The sequence below is a fragment of the Pelophylax lessonae genome, assembly GCF_965119305.1.
Source record: "Pelophylax lessonae genome assembly, chromosome: 7".
Lineage (NCBI taxonomy): Eukaryota > Metazoa > Chordata > Amphibia > Anura > Ranidae > Pelophylax > Pelophylax lessonae.
Genome location: NC_138774.1, coordinates 34182164 through 34203847, shown reverse-complemented (window position 1 = coordinate 34203847; position 21684 = coordinate 34182164). Strand labels below are relative to the sequence as shown.

Sequence of the window (21684 nt, the reverse complement as noted above, 5' to 3'; positions counted from 1 at the left end):
TGGCTGTAGACTTCCAGACCGTTATGGAGGTTGGAGCTAGGGCAGGTTGCAAAAAGGCCTTTTAAACCAGGCCAGTAGTTCTCTGGAGGGTCCTGGGAGAGGTGTACCCATGGAGGAGGTGACTGCAGAGATCCTATCTCAGTGAGTAATAATGACCCCAGGTGGAGTGAGACTGTTTAGGGGAAGATGGTTTTCTGAAAGTGTTGCATGATGCTTTCACATATGACTACTGCAGACCGTCCAATAAATTTGATGGACAATAGACTGTCAAGTTTCCACAGATAGTAAGTCATGTGATATAGCTATGTATGTTATCTTCCAAGTCCCATCAGTAAAGTGCAGTTCTACAAATCTAAACTAATAGTACTGTGATGCACATAAAATTTGAAGTGACAGTCATCTAGTCAATGCAATCAATAGGGTGAGGATCAATACCAGCAGGCGCCTGATCATCACTTTAGACCACTTAGGCAAAGTCTGGGAAATAAGAATATTGGCTGGCAAAGAATGAAGGGCCGATCCCACCAAGCAGTAGATGGATCGGGAAAGTGCTTCCAACTTTTTCTTCGGGAGGGTCCTTAAATGACGAAGCATCTTCAATAGGAATGTTCAAAGACTTGTTAAGACAAGAAACTGAATAGTCAACCTCGGAAGGAGTTTTTTGACAAAATATTCCAGAAAGGGATAGGATGTCTTGAATAATTTATGGACAAGGAATTGCTTGTCCAGGAAATCGAGATCTTTGTAAATAAATCAATTGTTTATAGGATGAAAAGGAAAACCTTAGTAGCATGTTTAGGTTTATGAGAACCAACCAAGGCTGTTGTAGATAAAGTGATGGTGGAATCTTCTAAATATAAAGTGGAACACAGTTTCCTTTTAGTGCTGGGATACAAATGGTGGCTAAAAGGCAGCTGATTGGTGCCCTCAACTTTTCTTTCTGGAAAAGAAGAGACAATGTGTCCAATAGATCCAAAAATATTAGGCAACTCTGCATCAGAGCTCACCAAAGGATGGAATTGTGGGTGTTTTGGACCCTTGCATGCAGGATGAGCAATAAGGTTCATAACTGTCACGCTTACCCCTAACGCAGGTGGTAACACACTATAGCTAGCTTCTGTGTTCTTCACCTATAGCAGCCCCCTTTCCAATAAGACAAGCAGGCCTACAGTACTTGGTTGCCACCAGGTCTTAAACCCAATGCTATAGTGCCCTGGCCACTACTCCGGGGCAGGTGCGAACTAAGCAAAGCAAACAGGTACTTGTAGTTGGCAGACGGGCAGAGTGGTTCAATGACAGTCCAGGTGCAAGGCAGGCAAGGTTCAGAATAGTCATTGTCAATCCAGAGTCAAAAGGCAGGCAGAGTTCAGAAAATAGTGGATATTAGTGGTGCACCGAAATTTCGGCAACCTAAATCTTCGGCCGAAAATGGGCTTATTCCATTTCGGCCAAAAATGGGTTAAAGATGCCGTTATTAATGATGGACGCCGCGGGCGCAGAGCAGGTTTCAAAAGACCCGCCTCTGGCCGGCGGCCCTCCTCCTGGTGATGTCACTACTACTACTATGATGTGCATGAATGAACTAACACACTGGGCAGGCGGGTGAGCAGCCGCTAATAGCTGTAACTAAGTGAGCGCTTCACTTCCCTATCAGGTGGGTATCTCCTCTGACAGGGAAGTGAAGGGCTCACTTAATTATAGCTATTAGCGGCCGCTCGCCCGCCCGCCCGCCCGCCCGCCCGCCCGCCCGGTGTGTTAGTTCATTCATGCACATCGTAGTAGTAGTGACATCACCGGGAGGCGGGCCGCCGGCCAGAGGCGCGTCTTTTGAAACGAAGGACACGGGAGGACTGGAGCTGAGAGTAAGGAGATTGCATCATTGGGATGGGGAGGGACGCTGAGGCGGGGGGGGGACGCTGAGGCAGGGGGGGGACACTGAGGCAGGGGGAGGGACGCTGAGGCAGGGGGGGGGATGCTGAGGCAGTTGGGGGGGGATGCTGAGGCGAGGTTACCAATGGTATTAGTATTATGCAGCATGAGGGGGTTAATGTATTGCCACTGCTGGTCACTGATGCATTAGTGACCGACCAGTGGCAGTTAATTAACCCCTTTGTGCTGCATTAGTGCAACCAGTATCAGTGTTAATTAATACTGGTTGCACTGATACTGATTGCACTAATGCAGCATAAAGGGGTTAATAAACTGCCACTGGTCGGTCACTAATGCATCAGTGACCAGCAGTGGCAATACATTGACCCCCTCATGCGGCATAATACAAATACCATTGGTAATTAAATTAACCACTTGCCAACCCGTACATATACTGTGACAGGGTGGCAGCAACAGGTGTACATTGCTGCCTGTTTTTGGTGTATGCCCCTGTTCTATCTATTTTAAAATCATTTGGGGGGGAAAAAGTAATTTTCGGTTTTCGGCCAAGGGCATCCTGCATTTTCGGTTTCGGCCCAGAATTTTCATTTCGGTACATCCCTAGTGGATATCTGATCTGAGGTCATAAATAGGGGAAACCAAACAGCAGAGCAGGACAAAGAGACAGCGAGCTTGCACATATTACACACGCTTTCACAAGCATGAGACTGCAGACTTGGCTGGCTTAAATCGGGTTTGGTCTCCAGCCAGAAATTGTTAATCACCTTGCAGGTGGACAGACAGACAAGGAGAATGCCATAGCCAAAACCAGGATGCTGAAATGAACAGGAGCGCTAGACGCTCCTGAATATAACCCAACTCAAACTCTGAGATAAGAAAAATCAGCCTTAGTGAGATAAGGGGACTGGGGAGGGAGGAATGGTGGGTAAAGAAGAAGTCACTGCAAAATCCTTTCCTGTGCCAAGCTCTGCTTTACATGCTTTGCAAACAATGTTAGCAGTCGAAGATTCGTCTGTAACCCCATTTTGTTTTTTTAAAGATATGTTGCCTACAGTAAAAAAAAAGGTGCATGCACCTTTAAGAAGGTGCTACTAATCTCTTGGCTTTACTCACAGACCAAAACTGGTGTAATAAAATCAAAGAGGTTCTGTGCCCCTTGTCACTGCATCATTCAAAAGAAGTCCTAGCCACAATGTAAATAGCTGAGATTTTAAATGCAACAATGTTAAAAACTCAATGCCCAGCTGTGACCAAAAGGGAGGGAAGACCCGGTCCCCTATACAGTATTCAGTAGGCAATAGCAAGAAAGCCCTCTTCTCTCCAGAATTATGCACATAAAACCGCCTCAGTAGATAATGAATCCCCAGCATTGCCCATGGGACTGTATATACTCATGATGTACCAAGGCCCTGGTCCCAATATTTAAGAAGGGATACACAGACAGTACTGGCCTCACCTTAGATCTAAAGTCCTGATAGCAGTAACACAGACATGGTGGTCATCTCTAGGAATGCAGGACCATTGCAAAGAGAACATCAGCATGGAAAAGCGATCAAAACCTGTTTCTGATGGTCTGGAGAGACTTTCAGGATTAAACATCTCCACTCTCCAGCAGTGCTGTATCTTGGCCTAGGCCTACAAGGCCCAGGCCTAGGGCGGCACTTTGCAGGGGGGCAGCAAAAAAGCTGCACTCCATACTATAAAAAAAAACAGCCTCCTCACAGCTCCCACACTAAAGGGGTCCCCGCTGGCTTGTGCTACACTTTTAGTATAGTGCCAGTTTTATGGGGCGAATTGGGCTGGAGGGCAGGGTCCAGGAGGCAAATCACTAATAAGGCAGCACTGATATGCTGCACTGGTGGGCACTGATGAGGCTGCACTGATGGGCACTGATGAGGCTGAACTCATGGGAACTGATGAGGCTGCACTGATGGTGGTTGTGGTCTGTGGTTTACAGATGACAGGGTGGGTCATTAATAGGGAGGGGTGTGGCCTTTACAGTAAGGGGTGGGTTATATTTAAATTAGGGGGCGCACAAGTTTAATCAGGCCTAGGGCAGTGCAAAACCTAAATACACCACTGCTCTCCAGCATGAATCTACCAGTGCTTGATGGCTGACTGGAGAGATTTCCAGGATTTAACATCTTCAGCCCAAATCTACCAGTTCTTGTTGGCTGACTAGAGAGACTTCCAGGATTTTCCATATCCAACATAATTCTTCCAGTGTTTGTTGGCTGACTAGAGAGACTTCCTGGATTTAAGATATCCAGCATGAATCTACCAGGGCTTGTTGGCTGACTGGAGAGACTTCCAGGATTTACCACATCTGGTATGAATCTTCCAGTACTCGTTGGTTGACTGGAGAGACTTCAAGGATTTACCATATCTGGTATGAATCTACCAGTGTTCATTGGGATACTGAAGAGACTTCCAGGATTTACCATATCCGGTATGATTCTACCAGTCAGTGGTGGCTGTGCTGAACTTTTTTGGGAGGGTGGCAAACAAACCCCCCCCCAGGTCCGCCTGCACTTAGCCTATCCACGGTGACGGTCCCCCGCACTCACCCCTGCACGGTGACAGTCGCCCCCTGCACTCAGCCCCTCCAGGGTGACACTCCCCCTGCACTCACCCCTCCATGGCTTCCTTGGCTTCTCCTCCCGACCAACCCGATCCGCTTCCTGTCCTGATTGGCCTGAAGGAAAAGCCAGAAGACAATAGCGAACATTATTTCGCTAGTGTCACAAGTGGGTGGGCACTGCGCCCCGAGCCCAACCTTTTTCAAGCCAATTAGAGCCTCAGGCACTAATCATGTGGCTTAAAAAAAAAACTCGTAGAAACCTTTGAGTCCGGCGCCCTGCAGAGGGGTGGCGCCCCTGCGCCCCTAATGGACCGGCTGCTCATGGTACCAATACTCATTGGCTGACTAAAGAGACTTTTAGTATTTACCATATCCGACATAAATCTAATGGCGCTTTTCCACTGCATGGAACCGAATGGTTCGGCTCGCTTTTGTGCTTTTCCACTGCTGGTACCGCATGGTATGGTGTAGGAACAGTTTGGTACAGTACGGTGGCGCTTTTCCACTGCATGGAACCGAACGGTACGGCTCTCAAAAACAGTACCACCTCGATTGTGGTTCCAAGAAGTACCATACCCGGTACCATATCCCACAATCCTTTGCATGCAGTCACTACTAGCCACTGATTGGTCAGAGAATCCCACCCACCCCGTTGTTATCCCACCCACTTAACTTTAGTACTAATTTAGTGGAAAAGCAAACCGTACCATACCGTACCGAACCGTTCCAACACCGTACCATGCGGTACCAGCAGTGGAAAAGCAAACCAGGCCAAGCAGGGCCAAGCAGGGCCGAGTAGAGCCGAGCCGGTACTTGCAGTGGAAAAGTGCCATAACAGTGCTCGTTGGCTGACTGGAGAGACTTCCAGGATTTTAAATATCCAAAATTATTCTGCCAGCAGTAGTTGATAGAAATTCTTCCAAAATCAAGCAAAAGTTCTAGTAGAGAGGAAGGAGACATCTATTCTTCTTAGGACACTAATCATAACCTGCAGTACCAGTCTTCCTCCTGAGGAAGGGGGCAGTGAAGAGTGGTTGGTAGAGTCTGCGAGAGACAGAGTCCAGCGACTGGCCGAGGGAAGTGTGGTCAATCACCATGTTATGTGCGCACACACATACTAGAGACAACATGGCTTTACCCTATCCCTGGGAAGACACACACGGAGCTCAGATGTCAAATATAAGGGAAACTCTTATGTTACTTTCCCCTATATTTGACATATTATTAGACATTTCTGCTGCCTCTGATACAATTGATCACCTGATCCTTCTAACTAAATCCCATTCCCATAGCCTTCAAGACTCTGCCCTCTCCTACCTATCTATCTCATCGCACCTTCAGTGTCACCTACAACGTCATCTCTTCCTCTCCTCTCTGTAAGGGTACGCCAAGGACCTCGGTCATTGGACCCCTTCTATTCTCCATCTACACCTCCTCCCTTGGTCAGTTGATAGCCTTCCATGGTTTCCAATACCATATCTATGCTGATAACACCCAAATCTATCGCTCTACCCCTCGCCTCACCCCTTCAGTCTCCTCGCGCATTACTAATTTACTAGCTGAAATATCAGTGTAGATGTCACACTACTTTCTCAAAATCTTTCTAAGATTTTCCTTCCCCTTACTTCTCCATTGAAGTTAATAACACAATTATCAATCCCTTCACCCAGGCAAGTGGACTTGGAGGAATCTTCGACTCTGAAGTCTCCTTTCAGCATCTCATGCAATCGCTGGCCACATGTTGCTGCCTTCACATCTGTAACATTTCCAATATTCACCTTTTCTCACCAATGGCACCACCAAAGTACTAATTCACTCGCTGATTATCTTTCACCTCAACTATACAACCCCATCTTTGTTGGCCAACCTTTACGTAGACTATCCACCCTACAGTCTATCATGAATGCTGCTGCCCAACTCATCTACCTTATCAACCTTACCGGCTACTGATGACCCAATGAATAAAACTCAAAATCCCAACAACATACACTATATTGTAAGAAGTTTTGGGACGCCTGCCTTACACGCACATGAACTTTAATGGCATCCCAGTCTTAGTCCGTAGGGTTCAATATTGAGTTGGCACTCTCTTTGCAGCTATAACAGCTTCAACTCTTCTGGGAAGGCTGTCCACAAGGTTTAGGAGTGGGTCTATGGGAATGTTTGACCATTCTTCCAGAAGCACATTTGTGAGGTCAGGTCCCTGGTACTCCCTACCCCATTTTCTGTCCCAAGACCTCCTGCTCTCCAGCTCCTCCTCTCTCCCTCACATGCTCACCTCCAGGACTTCTCCAGAGCTAATTTCTGTCCCAAGACCACCTGTTTTTAACTTCCCCATTACCTCTTGCTATGCTCACCTTCCAAAACATTTCCCAAGCCTCTACCATCCTTTGGTACTCTCTACCCCAATTTCTGTCCCAAGACCTCCTGCTCTCCAGCTCTCTTGTTGCCACCTTACATGCCCATTTTTAGGACTTTTACACAGCCTCCATCTTCCTCTGGAACACCCTACACTATTTTCTGTCCTATGACCTCTTTTTTTTTAGCTTCCCCATCTACTCTTCCTATACTTACCCCCAAATCTTCTCCAGAGCCTCTACTTTACGTTGGCACTCTCTACCCTACTTCCATCCTTGTTCAGGAAAATTAATTGCCAACAATTGACTGCTTAGTGCCTTAGACATAAGTCCCCCATTCTTAAGCCCAATACTGTGTTTCTGGGAGTTATGGGTGATTGCGCTGAGTATCTTTCACTGTCATACACAAGTCCCTACTTGGGCATGCATGCTTATGAGCCCCAGCCTCCGGTATTTGAGCTTTGGAAATCATCCAGTAGACCTGGTTAGCTTATTATGATCTATGAGTGCATGAGTGAGTGCGCAAGGCCCTTTCTATTGCGCCTTTTTGTGACAACGTTGTCATTTTTTGTGTATTATAATTTGTGGGTGACTTTTGGGGGGTACAGTCCATTGTTTTTGACTAACTGTAATCAGCTGTTTCATATTGAGGTTTTTCTATATTTGCACACCATGGCTGATCCTCCTTATGCAACTCCGATCAGAGTCACCATTGTGATTTCTCATCATATTGTTGTAGAGGTATCCCCTCTGATGGACGAATTGGTGGTATAGGTGACACTTTACATTCCCAGATTCTGGGTTTTAGGCTCCTTCTTTTGTTTTTTATTTTTGTAATTCTACTCCCTATCCCAATTTTTGTCACAAGACCTCCTGCTCTCCAGTTCCCTTGTCTCCTCCTCCCATGATCACCTCCAAGACTATTCCAGAGCCTCCCCTTTCCTCTGAAACTCCCTACACTCATTTCTGTCCCATGACCTTATGTTTTTTTTTTTAGCTTCCCCATCACCTCTTCCTATGTTCACCTTCAAATATTTTTCCAGTGCCTCTACCATTTTCTGGTACTCCCACCCTATGCCAAGTTCTGCCCCAAGACCTCCTGCTCTCCATCTTCATTGTCACCTCCTCACATGCTCCCCTCCAGGACTTCCCAAGGGCCTCTCCCTTCCTCTGGAACTCCTTACGCCAATCTGTCCGGCTATCTCCTACTCTGTCCATCCTTAGGTGATCCCTGAAAACTGTGTTTAGCTAATAAACATTTACAACGTTAAATGCACGTTTGGGAACATTACAGGCACTCAGATAAGGCCCCGTTCACACTGGGGCGATCCGACTTCCAGGGGCGACCTCCGAGGTCGCGGTGCGAGCAGCGCGCCGCGACCTCGGAACGGCCGGCACGGACTTCATAACATTGAAGTCTATGACGGTCGCTCCGGGTCGCCCCAAAGAAGCTCCGGACCCTTTTAATAAGTCGGAGCGACTTGTGTCGCTCCTATTAGAACGGGTCCGCAGCTTCCCTATGGAAGGCGACCTACGGTGACCTGTGAGGCGACCAGGTCGCCTCACAGGTCACCCCAGTGTGAACGGGGACTAAGGGACTTTATTAGCTTTAGAAGCTTTTTCTAAGTATTGCCATTTCAAGCTACACAGCTAAATAGTGATGATGTGCTCAGTTATAGCAGTGCTGTAAGGGAAAGGATCTTCTACCAATGTCCCGTAACGATCTATAATTATATTCTATTTCCCCATCTTGACAGAACCTGAGATTTTTGACCTTCACTTTAGTGCAGTGGAGGTAAACGCACATCAGTGTTCTGTCAAGTCAGGAATATCTGCTCATAGACAATGTATAAAGTCTGGTGTACTATGGGAAAAATATATCTCAGATATTTCAAGTTGTTGTATGTTTGTGAACTCCTAATGTGATCTGACCACTATATATTCCATTACGCTCCAAAGACATGCTGAAAGGTTAATTGGCTCCTGTGTAAATTGGTCCTCATATGTGTATGTATGAATGTTAGTTAGGTAGCTTAGATTGTAAGCTCCTTGAGGGCAGGGACTGATGTGAATGTACAATGTATATGTAAAGCGCTGCATAAATTGACAGCGCTATATAAGTACCTGAAATAAATAAAATAAATAAATAAAATTACGCTGTATAGGTCACCTCCAACAAAACCGACTACTTTGTTGCATCAGTGTTTACCCAATCATGCATATGTGCATATGATGTATTTCTCAAATTATGACAACACTGTCATGTGACTTCAGTGCAGAATGGACAGCGTTGTGACCCTATTATAGGAACTGGAGAAATATCAGATCTACTGGCAGGATCGGTGGGTAATAAAACTATGTTACAGGGGGACTTAGACTGGTGTGTTAATGCTGATGACAGTCTGCGTCATAAATGTCTTTTATTTTGCTATAGTTCCACTTATAGGGCTTGTCCAAACCAAGTGCGGTGCAAAAACCCATGCCAAATTGCACGCTTTCCCGCACTGCACAGAAAAATACTGCTTTCTGCAGACGTGCGCTGTTGTCTTCAATGCTTAATGGCTCCCCCATGCATCTAGCAAATGCAGGTGTGTTCGCGGCCACCAACTTTCAGTACTCTGTGGTTGGGTGTGGCGCAATTTTAAAAATAATTTCTGCGCCTTTTTTTTGCATACTTTATGCGCATAGGCAGCCTGATGACATTAATGAGCTGCTCTAAAATGTGACATGAGGAAATATGCAAAAAAAAAAAAAAGACTCACTGCATGGTGTGAACGAGCCATAAGGGTTCAGGCACATGGAGATTACCTGGAGCTTCCCCTCGCCCTGGGAGCCACACATGCCGTGTACAGCTTGCCATACAAGTGAGTGATGTGGCCGTGCTCTTGTAAAGCTCAATGCTTCTTTGTGTAGCACTCCTAGAGTAGGTTGCTAGAGAGGCTCAGGTAAATTTAGTTGGAGCTGTGTGTGATTATTTTTGGCTGTTCTGGGTCTCACTAGCTGCAGGCTCAGCTACTTCTCCCTGCCTTCTAGTGGATTCTAGAATGTAGTAGGATGGAAGAGGCAGACCCTTGGCCTGAATATTTTTGCGGTATTTACCAATCCCTGGAGAAGTGGGGGGGGGGTGTGCAGTAGGTGGCTGAGGGGGGCATAAAGAGTCGGGACTGGAGCAGCAGGATTCTTGTCCAGGAGGAAAAGATTCCAACTTGAAAGGCTGCTGCCCTTCTAGACAGTGTAGTTGACATTTTCAGGAGTTCATCGAGGTGCCAGCTCAGCAGGAGCCGGGGGGCCTATTTCTGAAATGATCGAGGTCCCAGCACAGCGGGAGCCAAGGGGCTTATTTTTCTAGAATCATTGAGGTCCCAGCACAGCGGGAGCTAGGGGGCCTATTTTTCTGGAATCATTGACGTCCCAACTTAGCAGGAGCTGGGTGGGCCTATTTTTCTGGAATCATTGATGTCCTAGCTCAGTTGGAGCTGGTTGGGGGGGTCTATTTTTCTGGAATCATCAACGTCCCAGCTCAGCGGGAGCTGGGGTCTTATTTTTCTGGAATCATTGAGGTCCCAGCTCATCGGGAGCTGGGGGGCCTGTTTTTCTGGAATTATCAATGTCCTAGCTTAGCGAGAGCTGGGGGGCCTATTTTTATGGAATCATCGAGGTCTCAGCTTGGCAGGAGCTGGGGGGGGGGGGCTATGGCTATTCTTCTGGAATCATCAAGGGTCCAGCTCAGCAGGAGCTGGGGGGGTTCTATTTTTCTGGAATCATTGAGGTCCCAGCTCAGCGGCAGCTGGGGGGCCTACTTTCTGGAAGCAGTTGGAGTCAAATCAAGGGGGTTTACTAAGGATCTAGCCTGGAGATTCACAGGAGAGGTGACAGTCTGGCCGATATTGAACGGAGGTATCCGGTAACATTGTGAGTAGAGGCCTGGAATAAGGATCCTAGTGACTGCTTGCTGTTTTAAACCCCTTGGGTGACTGCTTCAGTATTGATGAAATTAGACTTGTCCTTGTTTGGAGCCCCAAGATTGCTTGTGTATCTAGTATCTGCAGAAAGGGAGATTTCCCTGAAGAGAGTAGATAGGGCGCAGAGTGTCCTCTGGTTACTTTGTGCACTATATTCGGAGTATCCTAAAGCTTCCTTGCACCCCAACCAAGTTCAGCGGCCATTAACCCTTTCGCTGCCAGAGTTGTTTTGTTGCACACATGCTTAAAAAATAATTTTAGGCCTGAAGATTACATAAAACTCCCAAAATATAATATATTTTTGTAGTGGTGTGCCCCTTTATCCAGATGCAGGTGCAAGTCCCTTTAACTCAATTCCCCACAATCCTCTGGGCTCCCAGCATCCCCTGAGTTCCAGGACATGCCCAGGGAGTATAAATGCCAGCTCCGCCCAGCTTCCTGTGCTCAGAGAGATCCTGCCTGATGGGACAGCAGTGACTGGGCAAGTGAGCTGTCCCCAGGTGCTGGGTCATCAATCGATCAGTCTGGTGTGTGGGCCTCCAGCAGTGAGCACAAGAGCACGCAGCATCTATCCAAGCCCCAGTCACTGGAGAGGACTCTGTTACAGTCCATGTGGAGAAGTTGTCCAAGCAGTAGGTTGGTCCTATCTACGGCCCCCAGAGCCTCCTGACCAAAGTCAGCATCAGCAGTGCCAGTGTGAAGTCTGTGCCAGCAGGAAATACCCTCAACTCCCAGTCTGCTGAATGAACGATCAATCTCTGGGAACACGTGAGAATATTCAGATCTTTTCCTATCTGTAAACTGAACTCAGAACACTCTGCATTACTAGAACTGCAATAGAATTGTTTTCACATGTTTTATGAATATTTCTCCCTTCCTCATATTGCTGTTTTGTACTGCACACCCCTGTTCACATGATCTCCTGTGTAATCTACGTTCCACATTGTTAAGTAAAGTAGAAATTGCACATCACCACTGGTCTGATCATTGGCTGATACCATTACATAACACTTTCTAAAAACAGACACCCTGGAGCAGGGTTTCTCAACCAGGGTTCCATGGAACCCTAGGGTTCCTACTAAGGTTATATAATATGACAGCTTAAATGCCCAACGAAAACCAAATAAAGGTATAAGCTATCCCAAGCGCTTCAAATGAGGACCACTCACCAATAAATAAATTGGCTATGCAGCTACTTAACTAAAACATATGGAGAAAGATATATAATAGATAGATACTCAGCAATATCCCTATATATATATAGTAGCGCAAACTTGTCAAGAAGCAAGTGCCAAAAAAATACTGTGCCCACTGCACAAAAGTCCGAAATGCAATAGATGTCACATAGGCAGCAGGAAAAAGTTCAGAAATGACTCAAACAGTCCATAATCCTTCACTCTATCTCCTGGGATGATAATGTACGAAGACGTGTTTCTCAAAAGGATCACCACCACCACCGTGCTCCAAGGGGGGAGGAGAATTGCCCACTCACCAGATGCTGTGGCCCAACCCACTTTCGTAGGAGAGGGATGCCCTTCGGGAGATGATGTCCAGGCTCCACGCCGTGGACGCCGCGCCTTCTGGGTAATCCGAACTCCTCTTACACAGCCTGGTTACACCGCCTGGTCACGCCCCGATGCGTTTCGTGATTTCCACTTCTTCCCCGGGCGCGGCGTCCACGGCGTGGAGCCTGGACATCATCTCCCGAAGGGCATCCCTCTCCTATTCGTGACTGTTTTTTTGCGTTTGATGACATACAAGACATGTGAGTGTGTTACCTTATGTTTTATTTTTATTTAATAAAACCCTTTTAAACGGTATCACGCTATTGGGATTATGTTTTCTCCTCCCCATATGCTGCTGAGCTTTTTTTGACTGCGCTGGTGCGATTCCTGTTGTGGATACTCTGGACCAGTGACCATCATTATAAGCCTGAATGCTCAAACACGAAAGTGGGTTGGGCCACAGCATCTGGTGAGTGGGCAATTCTCCTCCCCCCTTGGAGCACGGTGGTGGTGGTGATCCTTTTGAGAAACACGTCTTCGTACATTATCATCCCAGGAGATAGAGTGAAGGATTATGGACTGTTTGAGTCATTTCTGAACTTTTTCCTGCTGCCTATGTGACATCTATTGCATTTCGGACTTTTGTGCAGTGGGCACAGTATTTTTTTGGCACTTGCTTCTTGACAAGTTTGCGCTACTATATATATATATAGGGATATTGCTGAGTATCTATCTATTATATATCTTTCTTCCTACTAAGGTTGCTGGGGGTTCCTTGAGCAATGAGCAATTTCTGCCTCTCCGATAAGTTCCCAATGACACCATTGTTCCTTTTAGCTATCTGTAAGGGGGTAATTCTTCCCAATGATGATAAGAGTAAGGAGCATTCCTCCTACTGACTATCACACTAATGTGTGATGAGTTGTAGATTTTTAATTTTTAGCAGGGGTTCCCCGAGACCAGAAATGTATTTCAAGGGTTCCTCCGTGTTGAAAAGGTTGAGAAAGGCTGCCCTAGAGAATAAAATAGTGATAGTTCCAACTTTTTATGTCACATGATATTATCACAAAGGTCTAGGAAACGCAAAATTTCAGTAAAAAATATACTAAAGTTAATTTTAGGGTACAAAACATAATAAATTACCGAACTATTTGGTATAATCAAAAAGACAAAGTTGCATGAGTAAACAGATATCCAACATGTCAAACCTTAAATTTGCAGGCACCCGTGAACTGGTGACAAACCTCAATACCATATTTTTCTAGGTCAACAGTTTAGTGTTACAGAGGAGGTCTGGTGCTAGAAACATTGCTCTCACTCCTGAGTTTGTGGCGATATGTAACACGTGTATCAAAATTGACGTTTTCATGCGTAGACGCCCTCGACGCATGCGTTATTTTTGTTAACTTTTTTTTCATCAGAAAGGGGACAAAAAGTCCCTTATGTGATGATTTTTTTGGTGACAGGATCTCTTTAATGAAACATCATTAAAGAGATCTCCCCTGTGCTCCACTGAATGTAAAACAATGCAGATCGGAGACATTGAGCGGTGGACCCGGTAGTGACGTTAAACATTGGAAAGCGCCAGGAAGTTACGCTAGGCTTTTGAAATGCCTGCAAAATCTCTGTGAATGTGAACCCCAATAATGATGTTTTTGTCTTGCTACTTGCCAACATATTCATCCCAATCCCCAGGACACTGTCACCCCCACCTACATGTAACACACCCATCTTCCAGGTGGTCCTGCTCAGTTCACATCCACTTTATCGGTGCTCACAGCCCTGATTATGCAAGGACCACCCACTCCTTATCTGTGATCCCCTCAATGAATTCCCTTTTTAGGGTTACTGTGCATGCTCATGATTAAAGGGTGATGCTGTGATCTTGGTACACAGTCCGGAATTCAGTTTCATCAGGACAGAACATCTAGATACAGGACTGTCCTGGGCTAGCAAATCTGGGACAGCGGACATCTAAAGCATTGTCAGTCCGTCCTTTATGTGTAGGTAGGTAGTTAGAATGTTAGATACATTTCTTTTATGGCTCCTCTGTTATCACTGGAGCAGCTAGTGATTTCTTTTGGGCTGTTCCAGATCTCACAAGCTGCTGGTTTGATTGCGTCCCCTTGTATTCTGGAGGCTTCCAGAATATAGAGGGCTGCGAGAGTCGAATGGACAGCTTGAATATTTTTTTTTTTTTTTTTGCTGCAGCTAATTCCTGGGAAGGTGTGCCCAGTAGGTGGCTAGAGGGGGCATAAACAGTATGGGGTTTGGAGCAGCCCTGTTCTTGGCCTGCTGGAGAAGTTCTTGGCCTGCTGCCCCCTTCAGGCAGTCCTGCTAGAGTCTACTTGATGTTCATCAAGGTCCCAGCTATAAGAGAGCTGGGAGACCTTTTTCTAATTACCTTTGGAGTTAACCAAGGATTCTGGTACAGCGAACTCACTGAAGAGGGCATGGTGGGACCTGGAAGGTGTGTAGTTGCCCTGGGACAGAGTTAGTAGTGATCTGAGCTCAGGATCTTATTGACTGTGTGCTCTTCTACTTTTGGGGTTCCAGTAGAAGCTCTCTCTGAGACGGCTCTTACAGGATCTCAGTTCTGGCCTTCATTTTTGTTTCTGGCTGAAAGACTGTTCAAAGAAGTAGGGGCTGTGGCCAACACAGAGATGTCCTTTATATTTGGTGGAGATGCCAGCGTCTAACTGGATCTTGGTCGAGGATCTATGGACTCCTGCATACATTATTCCACTTACCCATCTGCAAGGTTGCAAAGTTGGCCCTATTGCACAACCCTGTCCCGGGTTCATTCTCCTATCAATAGAAATTAGCACCTATTTGTTTCTTGCCGCTAAGCATACAATAGCCAAGGTCTGGAAGAAACCTGCGGTCTCATTTGCAGCTGTGATAGACAGTTTGACCACTATGATGTTCAATGAAAAGATGTCAAGCATCTTGCATGATTCCCAAATATGAGATCCTTGTCTGTCTTAGGTTTTCCCCACACTACACCCAGCCAAGTAAGGCACCTTGTAACCTCCTAGCGGACTAATACCAGGGCCTGCATGTCCCCCCCCCCCATCTTTTTTTTTGCTTCCTCTTTCTCCCTTCCTTCCTTTGTTTCCTAAACCCTTCTCCTGTTTCAAGTTCTACAAGCTAATACCAGTACCTCGGGGATTCCCTCCCCCCTTCTTTTTCCTCTTTTTCTCCTTTCCTTGCTCTATATCTGCTTTCTCCCCACCTCCCTTTCTGGCTTCCTCCTAATATTTTCCTCATGTGATCTTATGAAGTCTTTTGACCCAACCAGTTGTTTTGGCCAAATTGTTCAATCCTTGAAATGTTGTTTATTATAAAGTCATATACGCACCCACCTTTTTCAACAATTGCTACTTAAAGGTGTAAGCAAGTGTGCAAGGCCCCCTGCGTGGGCGACTCTTGCATTGTACTTCTTTCAGAAAAACTGTTTAAAAAAGTTTCACCACGTGAAGTGTGTCCTCCTGTTACAAGCCAGCATTTTTGGAGTATCCCATACCACCCCAACCCTTCTCCTCTTTAAAGTTCTACAAGCAATACATATTAAAAAGAGATCCCCTAGACCAGGGATATGAAAGTCAATTTCATCGCAGGCCATATCAGTAGTATGAGGGGTGCAAGGGCCACATGAACAGGCCTGGCAGGCCAGATTCAGCCCATGGACCTTGTGTTTGACATGTGTGCGCTAGGCTGTTTATTGGAGCCAAAGTAAAAGGACTGTTGCATGTGCGATTGGTGGCCTCTGCCCTTTTTGGGGAAGAACCACTTAAAATCAGCGGCTCCTATGGGGTAACGCTACATGTGCACTTTCTACATCTCACAGTGTTGGCCCCATAGCTAGAAATTCCCCTTGTTGGGGGTAATTTTGTGAAGTCTACCTGACAAGGATCTGATCTATCCACGGGACCTCATCTGTAAAGAGTACTGCAGTGGAAAAAGGAGGTATTGTCTATAGCAGGGGTCTCCAAACCTAAAGAAGGGTCCAGTTTATTGTCCTTCAGACTTTAGGGGGGCCAGACTGTGGCCAGCGGGAGTGGACATTTTCCTGGCATCAGTGGGAGTAAACATTACCACACCTGGTATTAGGGGAGGAATAGTGTCGCATTGTTGGTATCATTGGGTGGGATAGTGCCCTATCGTTGGTATCAGTGGGAGAAATGATGCCCCATCGTTGGCGTCAGATGACAGAATAGTGTCTCAAATCAGTGGGAGGAAGAGTGCCCCATTATTGGTGTCAGTGGGAGAAGCGTTGCCCCATTGTTGGTGTCAGAGGGCAGAATAGTGTCTCGTATCAGTGAAAGGAATAGTGCCCCAAGGGCCGTATAATGGCAAGCAGAGGCCCGCATTTGGCCCCCGGGCTGCAGTTTGGAGACCACTGGTCTATAGAAACCATTAGGGCTTTTATTTTCTAGCCTGCAGGTTATGAACAAAAGTTCCTCAGCAGGTCCTTAAAGCTGTACTCTGGGCATAAAAACCTGAATTGCTTAGGGGTCCCACTCAGGCAACCATAGCCCTATGAGGTGGAAACCATTGTGAGGATGCAGGCTGGAAGTGGGTCCGCCCTGAACGAAGGCACATTGCAGAGTTGAAGAGATATTCTAGCAGCTGCACACCATTCATAAAATCAGTAAAAGCAACCTTAGCTTTCTCCCTCCAAACCATGCCCCCAAAGCATTGCGCCCTGCCCCGGGGGTTTATCATGATTAAGCCCTCAGGGGCAGGACGAAACATGTTGGGGGCATGGTCAAGAGAGGGTGCCTACGTTCACACATACAGTGGCACCATGGAGAACAAACATAGCCACCCTCTAAAAAGGGAAGTCAGATCACAGCAGCAAAAAAAAAAAAAGGAATTGAAGATTTTTTAGGGGGCTAAGAGCACTAGAAGGGGCTTTTCTGAGTTAAGAATACTGTACATACTGGAACAGAATTATTCTTTTCAAAGCAGAATTTTGTATCACTTTAATGATAAAGTTAATTTACGTCCCACTATCTTTTGTAATTTGATGTAATTGCTTCTCGGTAACAAATCTACTTTTCCCCCACCCAGGTCATGTGATCTCTTCTGAACGACAAGGAAGGTTTCCACCATGTGACTTGATCAACCGGAGCTTGTGATGAGGCAGAGAAAAAGCACAAACCCTACCGAGATGGCAAAAGTAAGTGGTCACCATTTCTGTCACTTAAAGGGCAGATCCACTAAAATCACAAAAGAAGGGATCCTGGTGGAAAAAGTGCAAAGTGTGTTGTACCTTCACTCCTTCCTACCCTTCCAATCAATCTGCCATTGTAGCACCTTTTTTGTAAAAAAGCAAAAAACGAATATTTTGCCTATTCATTTTTATTTGTTTCCAACAATTTTGCCTATTTATGAAGCTCTGAGCAGTTTTCTTCATTTTTCAACTAAGGTAGAAGTAGGTTGGTTGTATGCAAGTTGATTGATAGATTAACTTACGTACAACCAGCCTGCCCATGCATGGATTGAAAGTCAGCTGGTTCCTGCTGAGCCAGCCAAATTTCGACCCATGTATGGCCAGCCTAAAGTAGGACTGTAGCCAAAACATTTTTCCTGGTGCCTCCATGGCAGCATACATCTGATAGTAGCCACGCCTACTTCTGCCCATGGGAAAATGGCATAGCTTTAAAGAGTTAACACCCACACAACAGCCCATTCCCTTTTTTGTCCTCATGGAACTTAGAGCCAATTTGAAGAGAAGAAACCCTTACCTGCCACTTTTGGTGGTTTTCTGAGCAGGTTTAGCCTCTCCTGTACCGCAGTCCCTGCCCTTGGGACGCTAAATGCTCTGATAAGGCAAGGGACCCTTTCTGTGGATCTTCTGGGGTAACAATCGGGTGCTAACTAGCCCCACATACAGCAGTGCAGCCAGGGCCAGGCACTGCGCTTCATTTCTGGAGCCTGCCTCTCAGAAGTGAACAAATCCATGGAACTGTGACACCGCATTTCCAAGCATGGCTGTCTTTAATGGGGGGAAAATGGGGCAGCTGCCCAGGGCCCAGCCATTGTGGGGAGTGGGGGGGGCAAAACAGCTGCCCCTGGAGCCCAACCTGCCCAAAGGCTTTTCTCAGCCAGAGTTTCGGCCCCTCCGGGATCGTGCGCTGGCTGCTGAGCTGCTCACTATTGTCACTTATCAATACAGAAGTGCTGCTTCTGTATTGACAAGGGACAGTGCTCCTCTCCCGGTGGCTGTTCAGAACCCTCCCTGCTCTACACATCACTCCCTATACAAGAGCAGAGAGAGTAGAGGAGGGAGGGGATGGGGGCTCTACACAGGCAGAAGCTCCTCCACAGACTTCACGGACATGCAGTAAGTTACAGCTGCTCTTATTTAGCCCCATGCTGATGTTATTTAGGTGGTGGGAACTCGGAATGCTCAGTATTTAGAGGGGGAGGGGGGATTGGTGTCAGGGGAATGCTGTGTATTGAAAGGAGGGATGGGGAGATGAGCTCTAAACTGGAGTCTGGGGGGAGGAGAGCTCTGTACCCTGCACTTCATACATAGCACATCCCTCAACCCTGCACTTCGTATGTAGTGCACCCCTCAACCCTGCACTTGGTACATAGTGCACCCCTCAACTCTGCACTCAATGCATAGCACACCTCTCAACCCTGCACTCCATACATAGCCCACCTCTCAACCCTGCACTCTGTACATAGCCCACCCCTCAACCCTGCACTCCTTATGTAGCGCACCCCTCAACCCTGCACTCCATACGTAGCGCACCTCTCAACCCTGCACTCCATATGTAGAGCACCCCTCGCCACTGCTCTACTGCAGGCGGCAGTACTAACCATTTATTTCTGACAGCCTGTCCTCTGGGATACCGCTCATATTGGGCTCTGTTCCTACCTGCAGTCAGTTAACCTTCATAGCTGTGTGTGCTTAGCTTTGCTCATTGCTAATAGCAAGTTCTAGGAGTTTTCTGTGTATTGGTGGGTCCGCTCATCTCTCCAGACCATGGTGTGCAGTGGGGAGATGATGTATTGTAACTTTCAGAAACCAACCAGTGAGCTGCATTGATGTGCCGTAACCTCTAGCAACCAATAAGTAAGTGCTAATTATGCACAGTAATCTCTAGGAACCAATCAGTGAGTGGTAATAATGTGCAGTAACCTCTAGCAGCCAATGAGTGAGCGATAAACATGTAACCTCTAGCAATCAGTGAGCAGTAAGGATGTCCAGTAACCTCTAGCAACCAGTCAGCAAGCAGGAATGATGTGCTGTAACCTTTAGCAACTAATGGGCGACTCCTAATGTGTGCTGTAACCTCTAGCACCCAGACAGGGAGCGGTAATAATATGCTGTAATCTCTGGCAACCAATCGCAATCACTGCCCGATCAGCTGCAGTAAACTGATTTTGAGTCCAGCTGCTGTTTATTGCATGTCTCAGATCAGGGAGCAAGCCGGGGGGGGGGGGGGGGGAGAAAATTTTGCTTAGAGTCTAATCAATATTAAAGATGGCCCTGTTTCCAAGACAAGCATGTTTTCTCATTTTTTGGAATTTATCTGTGAATAGCCTCATAAATTGTGTTCATCGCTGTAAAAATGCCGCTGACGAAAATTTTGACGAAAACCTTTTTGTTGATGAAATTAACACAGCTGCATAAAGCCTCCCTTAGAAGAGAGCAGGCCAACTGCTGGCAAGTAAGAACAGAGAGGATAAGCTGGTACTTTATGTTCAGCCTGAGGTTTTGCCCCGCTGTCCATTTTCCTTTAACCACTTCTGGAGTGGAAGGATTTACCCCCCTTAACCTTCTTAGCGGTATTCCCGAGCGTGGCTCGGGGTTAAATTTCAGAGCCAAAAGCGGTAACCCCGAGCCACACTCGGGGTACCGCCAGAAGCATCGCTGGATCCTGTAAGAGAGGCTACTTACCTTGTCACCGGGATCCAGCAATGTGTCTCGGCGGTGTCTCGCGGCGGATCTTCCTCCCGATCGTCTCGGTGCCCCGGCTTCCGTCTCCTGCGACGTGACGTTCGCAGGGGGGTGGAACCGGCGGCAAATTCAAATGTAAAAACACACCAAACACACTGATACCATTCAAAATAAAAAAAAAAAACACCTAAAATCCAAAAGAATCATACCGCCAGGGAGGTTAATGACCAGGCCATTTTTTGCGATTCGGCACTGCGCTATTTTAACGGACAATTGCGCGGTCGTGTGACGCTGTACCCTAATAAAATTTATGTCCTTTTTCCCCACAAATAGAGCTTTCTTCTGGTGGCATTTGATCACCTCTGCAATTTTAATTTTTTGCGCTATAAATAAAAAAACAGCGACAATTCTGGAAAAAAAAAAACAATATTTTTCACATTCTGCTATATAACTGTAGCACCCTCCTAGGTAGGTGCTAGGTAAAACATATTGGTGACCCTGTTCTGCTTATCAGGAGGGTCTGATCTGTCAGTTAGCCTGTCACATGTTTCATGATTGTTCTGTTGAGTCTGGGGAGTCTCCACCACTGTATCCAATGAGGGACCTTGTTGGGCAGTGGAGGAAAACTAGCCAATAGCACACCAGGGTTTATGACTGTCCCAGTGGGTGGGCATTGCTGCAATGCATCCTGGGAGTGGGAATAAATCTGAGGGGATCATGTGACAGGGTGTCCTTGGGCGGGAATCCAGGTCCCAGGAGGAGGGTGACGGCTGTCTCTCCTCCTGCTGAAGTGAGGAAGGTGGTCCAGGCAGTCGGCCTAGGGACCGGGGGTTGAGCTGTGCTGCAGAGGATCCAGTGTGTGCTGACCAAGTGGAGCTGCTGGGCAGAATACTTCTGGAAAAACAGTGTTGTGAATACCTAAGCACCTGCCCAGGGGTCTACCTAAGAGAGGGAACCACTCCAGAGAGGTCAACGGCATCAAGGAGCCAGCTAACCCGGAGAGTGTTGTAGTAAAGGGGGTGCCAAGTTGCGAAGCCCTGAAGATTAGGGGTTAAAGGGGGCGCCAGGAAGGGCCCTGAAGTTGCTCAGCAGTGCAGTCTGCTATTAAAGTCAGCTACCTCAGGAAAGGGGTGCCTTAGGAAGCTATTAGGACTCTTTCACAGTCAAAGGTGAAATACAGTAAGCGGCCTAGCCGTGACTAGCTCCAACAGCGTTAATCAGCATTCAACCAGCGTTAAACAGCATTTGTCAGATCGTCCCTGCTTATTGTGCATAGTTTTGATCTGTTGGAGTATCCCACTCATCCCTTCTCCTATCCAAGTTCCTAATAAAACCTAAAAACCAAAGAAACTGGACTGGTCCTTGTAAAATCACTTGGAAATGTTCTGTTGTTGCTATGGGTAACCCAGGGGAACCCGTCACCAGCAGCTCCCATGGGAGTATTGCTACATAACATTCCCAATAAAAA

At 46.7% G+C, this 21684-nt stretch overlaps 1 protein-coding gene across 1 annotated transcript in view; it reads left to right on the top strand.

Moving 5' to 3' along the window:
- GABBR1 (gamma-aminobutyric acid type B receptor subunit 1) overlaps positions 1 to 21684 on the top strand; it is a 330834-nt gene that overhangs the window by 21698 nt on the left and 287452 nt on the right. The window contains exon 2 of the mRNA XM_082263684.1: positions 17372 to 17480. Within this exon, the coding sequence (XP_082119810.1) occupies positions 17439 to 17480 (42 nt within the window). The 5' untranslated portion in view covers positions 17372 to 17438. The remainder of the gene's footprint in view (positions 1 to 17371; positions 17481 to 21684) is intronic.